At 39.4% G+C, this 18028-nt stretch overlaps 1 protein-coding gene across 1 annotated transcript in view; it reads right to left on the reverse strand.

Annotated features, from left to right (window-relative positions):
- Positions 1-2316: 2316 nt before the first annotated feature.
- The window catches only part of LOC138976672 (zwei Ig domain protein zig-8-like), a gene marked incomplete in the record, with an annotated part of 297407 nt that continues 281695 nt past the window's right edge, over positions 2317-18028 (reverse strand). Inside the window, 2 exon segments of the mRNA XM_070349551.1 lie at positions 2317-4714; positions 5776-5799. Of these exon segments, the coding sequence (XP_070205652.1) occupies positions 4599-4714; positions 5776-5799 (140 nt within the window).

Genomic DNA, 18028 nt, shown 5'->3' on the forward strand with positions numbered 1-18028 from the left:
AGTGTGACTTCTTGAGGAAACAATATCAGCCTACATCGCTCAATTAATACATGTACAATAAAATATATACGATCGTATAAAAACCCATATTTTCTGGCTGGAGAGAAAAACCCCAAAGATTTAGTGTAAACTGACATTTTGACATCAAACCAATGAGAACGGGGGATCAAAGAACATAAAATAAATAAAAGACCATCTCAACAAATGAACTATAAATAAGAACAATAAATAGAGAAATAAATCACAATCAAAACACTGAGAAGGAAAGAGTAAGACTCAATACAGAACTGACATGACATAATTGACAATCACTTATTTCGTTTTATGGCTGTTTTTTTCTCCCCAAGATAGGTTGTACTTACACAGAAAAAAAGACTTTGTGAATATTTTTGTTAAATACAATACATACAGAACTACGCATGCAACAGAAAACACACTTATGTGCGTATGCACACACACACACACATACACACACACACACACACGCATGCACACACCCAGTCACACACACACACGCGTGCGCGCACCCAGTCACACACTCACACGCGCGCACACACACACACACACACACACACCTGCACACGTACGTAAGCACACAGACATGCAAACGAAGGCGAGTGCACCCACTCAGTCACACACACACACACACACACACACACACACACACACACACACACACCGTCACATGCAAATGCACGCACGCAGCCGCAGGAAGAAACCACGGGTTAGAACCATAAAAAAACAGCCACAAATATCTCACATGTACCTGATGTATATGTCAGTTTCACTATACACAATATAGAATATAAATTAAATACACAAAAGTATACATTCGATGTCATATATTTATTTGTTTAAAAAGAAACAAACATCAGTTTTATTATGATATTCACAACGACTTTAGTGAAAGAGCAAAACACACACTAGGTACACATACAGTTGTACCTGCTGTAAACGGTCATCATTATGCGTTAGAAGACTTCTGATAACAGACAATCCCTCTCTAGCCAACCCACTACCTCTCTGTCAAAAGAATGAACAAAACAGCCAAAGGAATATGGGGAGCAATAGAGAAAAGAAAAATCAAATTTTAGGAGAAAAAAAACCCACCAACTAATGAGAAAGAACTTGGGAAAGTAACATTAGTAATTTTAACGGGGGGAAAAAAAGCATAAGTAAATTACTGAAATCGAACTGAGAGGATCCAAACACACAGTTCAATGAAATATTAGTGAATAAACAAAGAAACAAAAAAGTACTCTGGAGGACAATTCCAGATCATTTAAACATAATTGCCTGAAAATAACACAATTTTGTTGTTTTTGTTGTTGTGAAACCCTTCATTTCTTTACAGATAGAAAAATGAAAAGCCCGCGACTGGTTGGTAGACTATATACTGAAACATTCCTTTAAAAGCACACCGTCAATAAGTGACTATTTTGAATTTCAGACGAAACAGAACAAAGGAGATGTTTTCCAAACATTTACAACGATGACCATTTATAGCAGGGTATCATAGTATAAAATACAGTACAAAAAAGCCAGACGATTATTTACCAGTTTCTCTTCAACAGGAACGGAGAGTTTGCACACACTAATATCAACAACACTAGTTCAGGAGATCTTGCTTGTAGAACTGCTGAGCAGTACAGCACAAGACTGAGATTCCTGAAGATTGCACTCAAATGCACCGCACTCCTGTGCCCAAACCAATTGCACCCTGCTCCCGCACTCCTTGGCGTGACGTGACGCGTAGTTGGCACCTCAGGTTTAGGGGTTAGGGCTAATTAATGGCCATACAACTGTTCAGCGGGGATTGATTTTGGGCCCACGAGATGGTCGCAGGAAAGTAAATTTATGCAAAGTGCGGTTTTTGTTTTAAATTACGGTGGTACCAGCCACGGCACGTCACTCCGATAAGTGGACATTCCTCATCAAAAAAATATACATGTATAATTCTGAGAAAGAACATCACGTCGATAAAAGAAAATTCGAAAAGCTCCTGAAAGTTTTAAATCGAAGTAAATCAGAGCTTTTGTCGTCTAAATAGCTAAGATTTAAAAGTCATTTTCAACACACACAAAGGTGGAATTCTGCACTAGAAGGCATGTTTGAAATAGCCCTCGTATCTTCCAAACACGACTTCATTCATCAAGCTTTGGGATTGTAGGAGAGAAGTGCCAAATTTTAATCAACAGAAATTGCCCTGCATCGGGTGTGGTTCTTCCAGATAAATCAGTTGATGTTGAAAGGGGTGTGTGTGTGGGTGTGTGTGTGTGTCTGTGTGTGTGTGTGTGCGGTGTGTGTGTGTGTGTGTGTGTGTGTGTGGGTGTGTGTGTGTGTCTGTGTGTGTGTGTCCACTTGTGTATGTTAGTGTGTTTTTGCACTTGTTTGCGCCTTCTCACCTATCTATAGGATTGTTGGGAGGTGGAGGTGGGCTAGGAGGAGGGGGGAGGGGGTGCACTTAGTTTGGGCGAAGAAACATAGTGACAATATTTACAGTGAGTGGTTTGTGCAACCTGAGGTATGTAGTTCACCAGCGTCAGTTTAAATGATCACAACTTTCTCCGCAATCCTGACTGCCACTTCATATCTCAAGACGTGTCTACCAGTCACACCGGCTATTGTCACGTACGAGGTTCACATTTTCTTCGCGTTCACAATTCATGTGTCACGGGCACTCACATTTTGTATATGTCACGAGTCGTTCACACATACTATTTGTCAGTTATTTCAAGTGTTGTGAACGTCAAGTTCGTTACCAACCAGTATTCTTGCTTGAGGTAAATTATTCTCTTTTCGTGACTCCAGACAACTGACTGTAACGCAGTATCTTGTAGCCTTGTCTTCTCTCCGTAATACAAAAACTCACAGTCGGACAACGCCGCCAAAAGAATATTTTCTCAAACACCAAACGTCCGCGCTGTCGTTTCACTCTTATGCTAATTTTTGACAAGAAATCAGTGCAGTATTTCACCACAAAAGGAAGTTCTGATGACTGTGATGATGTCATGATGACACCACATGGCTTGTGCACGTCATAGCAGAGCATCAGGTTCATATGACGTTGACAGTTTGTGCTGCTGTTCCATGACGCTGGCCTCACCAAGCGGGATTATCTCGTGATCAAGTCTCATATGACTGACGTCATAAAGGCCCACATAAATTAATCCCAGGCGCGTTTGGAAATAACACAGCACGAATTTGTGCTATGAGACAATGATTTTAACACAAAACCACGTCTCTCTACTCAGTCATAGACTTACGTCTAAGTTCGTGTCCATAACACATTTCACTAAAAATAGAGTGAAACGGCGGTTCTGTAATGTGCCATGACGTCATACTTCAAAAGGCCGGGCAATTCCCTGAGTTATGACGTACAGTCTCAGAATAGCACAGACGAAATATATGTAGTTCTTAATCCAGTAAACATAGACAATCAATTTAATTAAATATGTAAACTAGATTTTGTTTGCACCTCCTTGCCAAAAACAAATCCGTCATGTTTTTCTTCAGAATTATCACCAGTTATTAGCACTTAAAGAACAGAACCAAATGCTTTCAACTAAATCATGTAATACAAAGAAATACAAAAGAGCGCTTTTACCAATGAAACAAAAATACCACAAATCAATGCTTACACAAGAGAAAAGTTGGCTAATAGAAGACAACAAGTTACAACAAACTTTAAAATAAGTAACGTGATCTTTGTCAAACGTTTGAACATTTTTTAAACGAAAGATAGCAAAATCCAATTCGGTGGGCAACTAAGAAAAGTCTGTGGTGATCTTCTCTTTAAGAGATTCGTTGAAGCATGCTTTTCTATGAAAACTAGAAAACCTTTTTCTCGTGTCTGCACATCTGCCTTTGATAATCTTGCTCACACTGTCTGAAAAATTATGGATGCAAGAAAGGGGCAAATAAAAAGAAAACAACAACAACGACTACTGAAGAAGAGTAAGCTTTGAAATCCAGGTTCTTGAGATCCTCTATAATTCGGTCAGCTACACACTACGTCAGTCATCGGAACAGTTTTGGACAGATGCGCGTTTATATTGGCCCTTGTGCTAATCTGTGTAAGAGCTGCATTTAACCATAGCCACAGGTGTGAGAAGAAATCAATGATTGGATATCTATTTATAAAAACACATGCTGGTGACAGTCGACATATTTCGTCAACGTCCTCATTTCAGAAGGTTATCTTCCCGCCACGCAGTCAGCTTAGAACAAGCCCGAGAATTTAAGCGACCGGCGCTCGTTTTTAAGCTATCTTTTTTCTCTCTCTGTTTTTCACGAATGAAAAAACAACCACCTGCCACACGCAAACAGTCTAAACGCAAGTTTTACAAGTCTCCGAAAACTTCGTAATCAGATCATGCGTCACCAGTACTTCTTGCGTCATCAGAATTAATTGCGACATCATATCTTTCCGAATCGCATCTCCCTCGGTGCACGAAACAACGAGCTGCCCAGGAAGCATAACAGCCACGAAGATGAATCTGTGTTGAGATTCCTCCTTCTACGTCAACACAGCAGGGTCATGTCTTCTAGCTGTGCGGGCTGCTGTGGACGCGCGGCCGAAACAGTTACCAGTGACGTCATGAAGTGATGACGTAGATGAGGAGTGACGTCACAAGGGGCAGAATGTTGACGCCGAGCGGGCCGCAAGAAGAAGATCGGTTATATCTGTTGGTGGTGGACTGGTTGCTGGAATCTGCTGACAGGACAAAGCATTGTCACATGTGGCTTAAGGGCAAGTTTGTGTTAGTGGCAAGCATCAGAATTCCTAAGCTACCTTGTTTCCCCGAATAGACTATTTTGTAGATCGCCATAGATCTAGATCTGCCCAGCTTTTTGCCCGGGATAGAATAATTCTTCAGCTTGCACACACACCAAAATTCAATGGCATGGCAACTTTATCTACAGCGTGTTGAAGTAATTTCCTCACCGACACCAGTGTTAACAGGCAAACTTAACGCAGAAAAAAACGCCAGGTCCACACAGATCGAAGCCAGGTTGTCATTGTTTTGGTGTGTTCCCAAATAGTGGAATGCTCCTGTCCCAGGTAAAACCTGGACACATCTATTGCCAAATCTACATGATAGTCACAGGTAAGGGAAGGTACCTTTAAAGCTAATGACAAAAGACACCCGGCAAAAGAACAAGGTGTTAAAAAATATGACACTAAGCAACAAAAAACAGGTGTTAAAAATATGACACTAAGCAAAAGAACCAGGTGTTAAAAATATGACACTTTAAAAAAAATTAAAAAAAAGTTCAGGTAAGACGACATTGAGCAAAAAACCAAGATGGCATCCCTTCTGCTTGACCGTCACTTTTGGATTGACATTAAAGCAAACCAACAAAACAAAAACCAAACAAACAAAGAAACAAACAGCCAAAAGCTTCGGAGAGAGAGAGAGAGTGCTCTTATATTTAGAGTTATCAGCACATGTAGATGTGTATGGGGTTATCATTACTGAAAGCTGACGAAGGAATGATTATCCGAAACAGACTAAACACATAAAAGAGACTAATCTATGGAACGTTCAATTGTAGACAAATCGCAACACTCACTAGAACTTCGACATATGGATCTTCATAGTGGACGGACAAGATGCACAACAAACGAATCCAAATGACACGTGATCACTTAGTGTTGGATGTTGCTTCTTAGAGAGAGAGAGAGAGAGAGAGAGAGAGAGAGAGAGAGAGAGAGAGAGAGAGAGAGAGAGAGAGAGAGAGAGAGAGAGAGAGAATCTTAATCATAATTACCTCTTACTCCGTGGGGTTTGGAGGCTGCAACAAAAGGAATTCGTGATCAAAGACACAATTTTGTAAGCGCCACAGAGAAGTTTTCGTGGTCATTAAAATGACTCCTGCAGCCTAGCTATAATGCAAATCGCTTAAAGGGCAGACACAAATGCTTACTGATTAAGTAGCCTTACAAACAAAGAAGCCGCTGCAAAGAAAACATCCAACCAAACTTTTACACATACAAACAAGCAAGCAAGCCGGCAAACCCACCAAACCAAACACAAACACCAACCAGCCAACACACTAACGAAGGCACGAATACACACCCTACACGCGCACACATGCAGTCTCTCGCTCTCCCCAAAGAGATGATTGATTATGCGTCCACAGTGTGGGACTCTGCAAGTGCAAACACTTTGAAACACTTGTGCTCTTTACATAGACGAGCTGTTAAATTAATTCTTTTAAAAAATGCATCTCTCTCTACGTCGGATTATAAAAAATTAAAGATTCTTCCTATCAAATTAAGATTTACCTATAACAAAGGTGCAATGATGCATAGAGTTATGTCAGGGAATGCACCTACATTCATTGTCTCAAATTTCAAACTGAATAATTCAAGAAAACTAAACAAATTAATTACCCCAACCCCTAGAATTGACCTTTACAAATCAAGTCGATTTTATTTTGGCGTATTGTGGAACTCCATTCCTGATTAAATTAAAATGCAATTCAGTGAAACTTCCTTCAAGGAACTCATGCTGTTTCTGTTGGAAACAAGTAAATAATTCTGTGATAATATTACATCATTGCTTGATATTCATAATGCATTTTGAAATGTTTTTAAATTGTTTTGACATGTTAATTATATAAATTGTACTGTAATTAACTTAACTTCTATTTCTTCTTGTTATTAATCGAGTTACCCTCAATGGGCGAGGGCCGGATGAAAAAAAAGCATGTATACATTGCTTATTCTGTTACCCTCGATAAATAAATAAAGTTCAAAGTTCCCCCGCTCTCTCTCCCTGAACACCCTCTCTCTCTCCCTGAACCCCCCTCGCTCTCCCTCCCCCCTCTCTCTTCCTGAACCCCCCTCGCTCTCTCTCCCCTTCTCTCTCTCCCTGAACCCCCCTCGCTCACCATTCCTCTCCCCCTCTCTCTCCCTGAACCCCCCCTATCTCTCTCTCTCTCTATCTCTCTCCTCTCTCTCTCTCTCCCTCTCTCTCTCTCTCCCTCCCTGAACCCCCCTCTCTCACGCTCACACGCAGGGAAGAAGAAGAACTAGGAACACACACAAAAAGCCTGACATTCTAAATCTGTCTGTGGTAAGACCCCGATTACAGAAAATACGGCTCAAGAGTTCAGGAAAAATGTTGACGAAATTCCTGAGGTTAAGACATTTTTTTCTTCTTTTGTGTGTAAATGATCATGTGCACAAAGTCAATACTATGCGGGTTGCCATAAGAGCACCCTTGGCATTGGACACATGAAAAAGAAAAGAAAAAGAGAGAAAGAACAAAAAAAGTCGCGTAAGGCGAAATAACAACATTTAGTCAAGCTGTCGAACTCACAGAATGAAACTGAACGCACTGCATTTTTTCACCAAGACCGCATACTCGTAGTTTCGTTAGTCCACCGCTCGTGAAATCGACAAGCCAGAATAGTGTGGTAATGGTCGCGCTGAGCAGGATAACACGCTTTTCTGTATTTTCTGTATCTCTATTCTTTTTAGCGTACTGAGTTTGCTTTTAATCCAAACATATCATATCTATATGTTTTTGGAATCAGGGACCGACAAGGAATAAGATGAAATTGTTTTTAAATCGATTTCGGACAATTAATTTTTATCATAATTTTCATATTTTTATTTTACAGAGCTTGTTTGTAATCCAAATATAACATATGTATTATGTTTTTGGAATCAGAAAATGACGAAGAATAAGAAGAAATTGTTTTTGGATCGTTTAAAAAAAAAGTTTTTTAATGACAAGTTTCCGATTTTTAATGACCAAATTCATCAATTATTTTTTAAGCCACCAAGCTGAAACACAATACCAAAGTCCGGCCTTTGTCGAAGATTGCTTTGCCAAAATTTCAATCAATTTGATTGAAAAATGAGGGTGTGACATTTCTTTCTTTCTTTCTTTATTTGGTGTTTAACGTCGTTTTCAACCATTCAAGGTTATATCGCGACGGGGTGTGACAGTGCTGCCTCAACTTTTACAAAAAGCCGGATATGACGTCATCAAAGGTATTTATCGAAAAAAATAAAAACATTTCCGGGGATATCATTCCCAGGAACTCGCATGTCAAATTTCATAAAGATCGGTCTAGTAGTTTAGTCTGAATCGCTCTACACACACACAGACACACACAGACACACACACACACCACGACCCTCGTCTCGATTCCCCCTCTATGTTAAAACATTTAGTCAAGTAAAAAGAGAAAAGAATTAATCAAAAAAAGCCTGGTTGCTTCTTGTTCAGAGCACAGGCACTCGTCACGAGCGGATCGGGATCGAAGTGGGCGGGGCCTGTGCGCTCTCAAGACTACTACTATTTTACAAGGTAAAACTCTCTTCGTCGCTCTAGACTAAATAAAACGTAAGTAGTGACGTTATCAGAAACCGAGACTTGCAGCAGACGACAGACAAGTTGCGCATGCTTCCTGCGCATGTGACCCCGTGACCAGGCATAATCAAAAAGTTGTCAGCCGGTTGGGTTCACCGCCAACTTTCCTATTCCTTGATTCTTCTTGATTCAAGTGATTGTACAAAAGCCATGGGTTTCTATAAACTTCTGTTCAAGCGAAATGTCGTAACAGGCAATGGTTTTGGTGATCATGTGCAAATCATTGGGTCAGACGTTCAATAATAAAGCGAGAAAAACAAGAACATGTAAAAAAAAAATAAAAAAAAAATTCAGGCAATTCTGCCACGTTCGGCCAGCGTGTGTTATCATGAGGATTACTAGCACTATGGTACTTATCGTACACACAGCCCAACCAATCAGCTACCTTATTCTTGCAGTATCACAAAAGCGCGCTGCCCACACGACTTACCGCCACGTTTTTTCCCCAAGCAATTAAGTGCCGAAAATGAGGCTGTATGAACGGAATCAGTAACTGTTGACACACCGTAAAAGAGAGAGAGAGAGAGAGAGAGAGAGAGAGAGAGAGAGAGAGAGAGAGAGAGAGAGAGAGAGAGAGAGAGAGAGAGAGAGAGTATTGGGTTGCGTGGGTATGGCAGCTCACTCATTCGCGTAGATCTCAAACTCAGTCTGTGCACCTAGTTCAGTTGTAATATTGTAATTGCATTCAGATCTAACGACCAGAAGCAAATAACAAGTTAGGGGATTTTATGTTTCCTCTCTCAGATTGATGTGATTTTTGGAAGCGAAAGGGGAGGGGTAAATCAGTTTCAAATTGTAATTTGAAGATTCATAGCTGAATATGGAAGCAGCAATGTCCGAGGGATACCAAATACAGATTATGTTTCATCAGGCTATTACCGTTTACCCATCAGTTGTCCAGTCACACAATTTCGGCTCTCTGGTGTAGATCTACATTATGAATCAGAAATTATTTTACACATAATAATATTAGGGGTATTGGCACTTTTGCAGGTGGAGAATTCTACATTGGTGACTGATAGTTTTCTAGTGATACATTTTTATTTTAAATGTTGAGTTTGAAACAAACTCAGTGTTCTGTTGCATTATACTTTTAATTACAGTACTAGTTCTCATTACCTGTGGAAAGTGCTGGAGCATGTGACATCCTGAGATGACACATAATTATGCCATGGAACCATATTTTGATAGGTAATTAGTTTCATTCTTTTTTCTCCATTTGGTAATTGGCACCAGCTGTTTTTGTGTTTATAACATATCCGACCAAAACCTGAATTAGATTAAAAGTAAAAATAATCAGAACAGTGGCAGATACAGACTAAAAGTAAAGGTAGTGATTCAGAATGTGGGTGACTAAAGAAAAAAAGAAATGTGACTTGCTTATATCATGAATGTGAATGTATTTAACACCCCAAAATGCTAAGTAATCTTCAAATTACAATTTTCAGAAATAATCTTGTGCTTTTCAATTGTTATGTTAAGTGGAACAAGTACTTCCTATTAGTTCGAGTAGCTTTTTATCTGTATGCCACGAAGAAAATGTGCATTAATTTCAGGTGTTGAGCATTGTTTTCATTTCATATCTATTTTAATTTGTAAAATTAGTATCGTAATAAACTGAAATGAAGCATTACTGCTTTTTTTCGCAGCTGATCAAACTTTAGAGGTTGTGGTGTAGCTGAAATTTTTAAAAAACTCAGAATGTTTTATTTTGCAGTGGTTGGGGAAAGCGCCTGTCTTGACACATGCGAACTGCCGGAGTCTTAGTGCTGAGAAGTGGCCGTCTGTATGGCCGGCAGAAAGGCAATTCATTCATTAAAAAAAATATCGTATTTGAACCTACAGCTTTTAAACTTCACATCCTCTTAGCATGGGTGGGGTTCTTCCGGTATATGCTGGAAATCCGGATTCGACTATGGCTGAAATTAATTTTTTGAAAATTGCTCGCTCTTTACGTAGGGCACCTAGGATGTTCTCAAGCGGTGAGTGTTTAAACGAAAGGGTGCTTGTACTGTGTGTAAAATCCTGACAGTACCTGTGATGGTTTACGGGAGGCTTACTGTGCCTTTAAGTTCAGGTTAAGAAGCAGATATTTATGTAGAGGTTACATGTATAGTTCCGTGCAAATCATTCAATTCTGTTAACACTTCTTGTCAGTGTCCATGTTTTGAACTAAAATCAAGTACACAGTTATGTTGTCATTCTGCTGTGGCGGTAAAGGCAGATAGTGTGTGTTCTGTTCATGTTTTGGTATCGCTCAGGAAATGTTCTTTCCTCGAATGTGACTAGCAGACGAAGTTTTACACCCGTGTTCCAACGTTAAAAACTGTATGAAGTTCAGTTTTCTGGGGCAAAATAGTGTATGAAACCGCTGCATGTTCTTTAAGTTGATTAAATGTTTGCAATTGATTGCGTGTGATCTGTTTATAAAATGAAATATTGTTGAAAACTGACCGTCGGATTGCAGTCTTGTCGATGCAGCCGAAATCTGGAAGGGGAACTACTCGTGTCGCTAGACAAAATATGAGAGTTACTTTTCCTTGGAATCTTGATCGCGATAAACGATTGTGCATGGCAGATCTGAATTCAGAAAACAACCAAACTCATGGATTTTATATTGAGATTCATGTGTTCAAGCCTGTAGTTGCTGGTTTAAATGCGGTATGGTTGTATTGTTTGCTCCAGAAATGTATATTTTGTACATTAGAGTGTTCTGAACTTTTGAGTCGCAAAAAGTAGATCCACACTGTGTACAGTCTCCACCCATGAGCTATCGAGGATTCAGGCCCGTTGGGTAAGTGATTTTGGTTGTTGGGTAAGTTACCGAAAAATAACTAGCCCTACAAGTTTACAGAGAGAAAGAAGCAGAGGGTGGAATAACGTTTCTTAAATGTTTGTGGAGTCAAAGTGCCAGATCATTTATGAGTCAAATAATCTAAGACGAAGGTGAGCCACACGAGCATTCCCTTCAGTTGTTATATAAATTATGTTATTAAAGTTAGAGCTTTGACTATTTATACACTTCTAGGAATTGATTTTTACACATGATTAATTACCTTTTTAATTACCATTTTGAGTTATGCAAATTATTGCGTAATGCAAAACAGCTTGTCTTCAGTTAGTTTGTTCTTGTTGTTGTTGGTGGTGGTGTTTGTTTGCTTGTTTCCTCTGTTTTTAGTTTTGTTTCTTTTTTTGTGAGAAATTCTGTGTGACAAGAGAGTCAGTGTACTACAAAAGCAAAAAAAAAAAAAAATAAGTAGATGGAGAGGTGAAAGAAAAAAGCTGCAGTGTTTTGGCTTAAGACTATACGCACTAATGATTTTCTCAACTGATTGTTTCAGTAACAGTCTGATGGACAAGAACTATACAGTGGAGAGGAAGTGGATTTCGCTAAGCGGACAACTTCTTCAAGATTGATTACAATATTTTTTCAATCAGAGGGCCTCCAACATGTCAAAATGTATCGGACAGCAGGCTGACTAGCCAGTGGTCACAACAGTGCTTCAAATCAGAAAAAAAAGTACGGACCAGTGAATACAAAAAACTTAGGCCTGGGAGCAACACTACAGTTGACGATGTTTTGAAACAAATCTACAGAGGGTTTTATTGACCGCCGATCCTTATGAACCTTAATTATGTCAAGGGATAATAATGTTCAGGCAAGTGATGAAAAGCCTGACAGTTCCGATACACATTTTCTGCAATTAAATATGACGCACTGTTCTTTCCAAAACGTGCACATCCAAGCTCGAGAGTACTACCATCATGTGTTGAATTTTTCAATCAACAGTCAAACTATCATGCTGGCAGTGAATGTGGGCTCCCTCGTGCATATTTCCGACACCAACACTTTGATAAAATATGCACTATATGATTATTGTTCACTATTATACGATCAGCATGTTTTTGTTTTTATCTCGGCTCACCATCCAGAAATAAAACTACTCCATAAACACTTAGACAAAATATTTTCTGGAAAATGTCTATTGAAAGACGAAAGAAGAGTGTATATACTTACATGTTTCTTGAATACAAGAATGAATGCCTGTATGTTGCTGTTAAATGTGTTCGTCAAGTTCAGCTTTAGCAGTAGGATTAACAAAAAAAAGTATTTGTGTGTGTGTGTGTGTCGAAAGAAGTGTTGTAATAATTTTGAATGCAGATTATCAGTTTAATGTATCTTTCTCTATATTGTTGCTAAATTGTATTGTAGTAGGCTTACATTGGTATGAATTAGTAACATATTGAGGTGTTTACTGAAATATTTAATCTGAAATAAATATATATATGAAGGATCATAATATAATTACTCATGTTTGACTTCTTCAAGGATTTGGAAGTATATATGCACATGCAGGTATCATCCTGAACTCAGGTCAAAATGAGTTCGGCTCATTCTCTCCCTGACCGGACGCTACAGTCCTACGCGAATCTATCAAAACAAAAATACAGAGTTATCCTGTCATAGAGAGAATGAGCCGAACTCATTTTGACCTGAGTTCAGGATGATGCAGGTATGAGGTGTGGAATGATCCTGATTATATGGCTTCTGAGAATAAAAATAAAAATATGTCTTGTGATGAACACTAGAACCGGTAAACAATTAGTTGCTTTGTTGAAAGAATGTGTGCATAACATCCGCAGCAGGAGGGTATTATCTGCTTAATTTTCAATCAATTCGATAAGCATTTTGATCAACTTATAATTGCACAGATGGGTCAAGCTCGGTTGCCCTACTCTGTACTGTACACAGATGTCACTGCACTTGGTGCTCTTTGTGTGCAAGCTAACTGGGAACCTAAGCCTGCAAATTAGATTATTTGAATAGCCTGAACTTAGAAGACTGCAGAGTCCACTTATTGAAAAGATAAATCTTAACTTCACTCTCAACATGCACTGAGAGGGATAAACTAGCTTTAAACCACTAAGTACAATTGGGTTAAATATGTTTTGCTGTGGCATTATGCTCATTGATGAAAAATAGCAAGAACGATCCCACTGTAAGCATGCAGGAACCCTGATGAGTAACATTCTATCTCCCTCTCTGCAAGCGTCTCGTGCTGTGTGCATGATCTGACCTGACTCCCTTGCTATCGTTCTACATCAACAACCAACCCATAACTGATGTGGGTGGGAAACACAATGTCTCTCTTTCCTCTCTATCTCCCTCCCTCTCTCTTATGGTGCGCAATTTTGGACAGACATTGAGACAAGCTCCATAAAAATACCAGTCTCGAGCAACAAAAGCAATTTTACTATTTCATTCAAGATTGCAACGTTAGTACAAACCAACCTTCTTAGAGGGCCCCAAAGGGGGGTAGCATCACGATCACGGGAAGGGAAACTTTAGCTTTCACGATCACAGTTACCTTGATTTTTGTTTTCACGATCACAAACACCTTGACGAATAGAGGATCATAGAGTGATACAGCTGTGAAAAATGTACGTTGAAAATAACATGCTTTGCAATAATGCCCATCACGATCATGAAAACAAATGACGATCACGATCACGAGACTTGATTTTTTTTTTGTCATCACGGATCACGGGCAAAGTACGATCACAGAAATGGAAATTTCGGCAATCACGGTCACATAAAGGTCAAAAAACGCCAATCACGATCACGATTTTAAACCCTTTGGGGCCCTCTTCTTATGTTTTCTCAAACCTACAACAGATCTACACGTCAGATTTCGCGCAATATTTTTCCTTCAGCCAATGAAGACAGCTTGTTGTCTCAGTTTGATTATAAGGGGAAGTAAGTCATTCATAACTTCCGTTCAGTCTAGAACGACGTGGGATTTTTGTTGGTCTAAATCCGTGCCGTTTTGCAAAAGGACAGCAGTAGCAACGTCTAATTGGTATAAATCTGGCTCTGTCCGATAGTTTAAAGTCTGCTTGATTTTATCATAGCCGTTGTTTTGCTTTGCTAAGCTGTGCATGGCAGGAATGCGAAGTTTGCCGGCGAGGTCGAGAGGCTCCGCAGGACTCGGTATCATACCTTGTAGAAACTGTAGTAGAGACGACCGTCCATCAAGAGACTTCCAAGACATAAGCCCCGCCAACCTCGTGTCGAGTGCCTGTGGTTCAGAGCGGGGCACGGTTTCTGGTGGGCTGGGACAGCGACAAGAGTGCAGCCGCTTATCTGCTACAATGCAAATTGCTTCAAGTGATGTTCACCGTCATGGCAGACTTTCAACCAACTGTTCCCCAACCTTCGTTAGTTTGAAGTCGCTCCCGATTCGCCGAGGCCAAGTCGGCGAAAAGTCTGCCATGTGAACGGCCGTCACAATTTAGGACAGATTTAGCCGCGACTCGTAAATTCAGTTGAGCGCTGCTCGACTCATCACTGAACGACTTAGCGCAGACTTTTCTTATCGCGCTTACCGATTGATTAGCCAATGAAAACGACGTTTACATTTGATCCTCGTTATCACTGCAAGTATCGCGAAAAGAATCGCCGCTCAAAACTGCGCTGTGCACATGGGCAGCGATTTTCAACAGACTTGGCGCCAACAAAAATCGCTTGAAAGTTGGGGGAAAGTTGGTTGAAAGTCTGCCATGCGAACAGCACTTTAAGGGCAGGATCAGATCACAGACCACATCCTCCAGAGATGCCCCATCCTAGAGAGCCTGAGCAAAACAATCTTGCCAGCTGCAGTCGCCCTCCGCTGCTGGCCGGTGAAGATCGGAGATAAAAAATAAAAAATAATAAAAAGAACTTTATTATCTCAAGCATGAGAAATTACAATGATGGTGCGCGCGCATTATCAAAGGAGACAGTTCAACATTATGAACATTCAAACTGATGTACTAACTAAAAAAAAGGGTATTACCTCACTGCATACAACATTTACATTCTATGAAATTGTAATTCTATTTGGAAAAAAACACATCTGAAAAAGTATTAATTCTGAGCACCAATAAATGGAGAAGATGTTCCTTTTAAACGATGACAAGCGGAGACTATGTTGTTAGAAATATGTAGAACTGCGGTTCGAGCAAAAGTCTTCACGGGATACTATCTTAGGAAAAACGCAATCAGATCGCTTTCAAATCAAATCAAATTAGCTTCATTATCTCACTTGGAGAAATTGCAGTGGTGGTGCATGTAACATGGAGACAAACGAAACACTAGTACAACATTAGCATTTGTTCAAAATATATGTACTAATCAAGTAATAATATTGTTCTCAACTAAACACCTCTCTGCATACACAACTCTCGCTGTTTAGATGTAAAACACTTATGTTACTAGGATACTATTTATTGTAAACATGTATTGCATTGTTCAGTTTGATGTAAAGCGCGGAGAGCGTGGGTTAACCCCATGGTTCGCCCTATATAAGCTTGCCACTATTATTATTATTATGTAAAAGAGTCATACACTAACATTCCATTCACTTCTGCTTAAAAATCACAAACTGCAATATCGGAATACGCCGTTTAGATGTAAAAGATTCATAAACACCAGCACAGTCATTCAATTCCTCATTTAAAAAAAATGACAATATGAAACGTGTGATCGACAAGAAGCAGAAGAAGGAGTTTAAAGGGCAGAAATAATGCTCACTGATCAAGCAGCCTACAAAACAAAACAAGACAAAGGGGATCAATTCTTCCAACATTTCCCGCTCTGCACAGAAAACAAGCAGGCTAATGATTAGGGGTACTTGTCCAAGTACCTCTTATGGCTTGAACACATTTTGGAGTAAAGAAAGAAAGAAAGAAAGAAAGAAGCAACAAACAGGGGGAACAAGTGTCACCTCATTTTTGTAAAGATACTTTGATACTTTTTTTCCTTTGTAAATGTATCATCAAAACACACTTCACCAAAACCAAAAAGATAAATAGACACATAGACAGACAGACGGACAATCACGCACACAGACACACACACACACACACACACAAACACACACACACACACACACACACACACACACACACACACACACACACACACACACACACACACACACACACACACACACACACACACACAGGGAAGAAAACGCCCTTTGGTCTCGCTTGGTAACAATCCTCTGATAAAACAACAGCAAAGAAGACAGAAATCATATTTAAACCCTGAACAACTATAGTGAAATACACCTATCAGTTCAAAAGTCAACTGTATCTTCTGCAAGCAGACCTGAGAACTTCAAAAGAGTGTTCAAAAGGCTGTATACCACAATCTAGTGAGCCGTTAAGTTAATCCCCATTAAACTTGATAATACTTTCTACTTTCAAAAATGGAATGCATCTCAACAAGTTAAAATGATCTTTCATTCAGCATAAGATTATGGTCAAGCAAAACAGACAAGTAAATAAATGAAGAAAGAAATAACGAAAGAGGAAAGGAAAGGAAAGAACGAAAAAAAAAACCCACACAATTGCGAAGAGGGAGATAATACATTTAGTCAAATTTGTCGACTTGTGAAACAGAACGCATTGTACTTTTTCACAAAGAGAATAGGTTCATCGATTCCACGCGGCGGAAAAAGCGCTGATCGATACATTGTATGAAGATATCTTTCTTTTAGATTTTGCAAATCGTGCCTACAGGCAACGGCTGGGTGTCGATCGCTTCAAATGACAGCAGGTATAGCGCAGAAGCACTTGTACTTGTCAAGAAAGCGTGATTTTCTGTATTCTGTTTAACTTTCTGAGCTTGTTTTTAATCCAATCACAACACATTTATATAATTTTGAATTCAGGCCGGGTATGATGAGGAGTACAATGCAATCAGTTTTAATCCTTTATTAGAATGTTGATGATTTCAATGAGCAAACTAATTAATTAATGTTTAAGCTTTCAGGCTCAAATGCAATGTCCGGACTTGGTTTAAGATTGCTTTTCCAAAATTTCAATCAATTTGATTGAAAAATGAGGGCGTGAGAGTGCCGCCTCAACTTCTGTATAAAAAAGGCGGATATGACGTCGTCAAAGACATTTATTGAACAAATGAAAAATATCTGATGATATTAATTGTAGGAACTTTAATGTAAAGTTTCCTGAAGATCGGCCCAGTACTTTTCTGGGAATCGCTCTACACACCTTCGTCTCGATTCCCAGTCATATACAAAACATTTAATCAAAACTTGACTAAATGTAAAAGGAAGCAAGCAAACAAACACACCAATTAGTCAATTTACTAACTAAGTAAGTTGCTAACTAACTATCTGTAAGCAAATGGGAAGAAAACAAACATAAAGTCACAGAAATAAAATAACAAATAAAATAAGGAACACACTCACTCAATAACTCTACTACCGGTGGGGACGTGAAGATGAAACACCCAAACACAGTATGAGAAAAGAAAGATGGCTCACCCTACTCAAGATCAATAAATTAAAGCCAGAATTGTACACGTTTGCCTGAAAGTGTCTGCCAAACTCTTTTGACCACCAAAGACAAAATACTTCTGAGCTGTAGTGTTTTTGTATTGTATCCTTGCTCAGAGTACTTGAGAACTGATGGTTTTGAGGCACTGCGATTTTTGTTTGTTTGTTTGCTTAACGCCCAGCCGACCACAAAGGGCCATATCAGGGCGGTGCTGCTTTGACATATAACGTGCGCCACACACAAGACAGAAGTCGCAGCGCAGGCTTCATGTCTCACCCAGTAACATTATT

The sequence above is a fragment of the Littorina saxatilis genome, linkage group LG1 (assembly GCF_037325665.1).
Source record: "Littorina saxatilis isolate snail1 linkage group LG1, US_GU_Lsax_2.0, whole genome shotgun sequence".
Classification (NCBI taxonomy): domain Eukaryota; kingdom Metazoa; phylum Mollusca; class Gastropoda; order Littorinimorpha; family Littorinidae; genus Littorina; species Littorina saxatilis.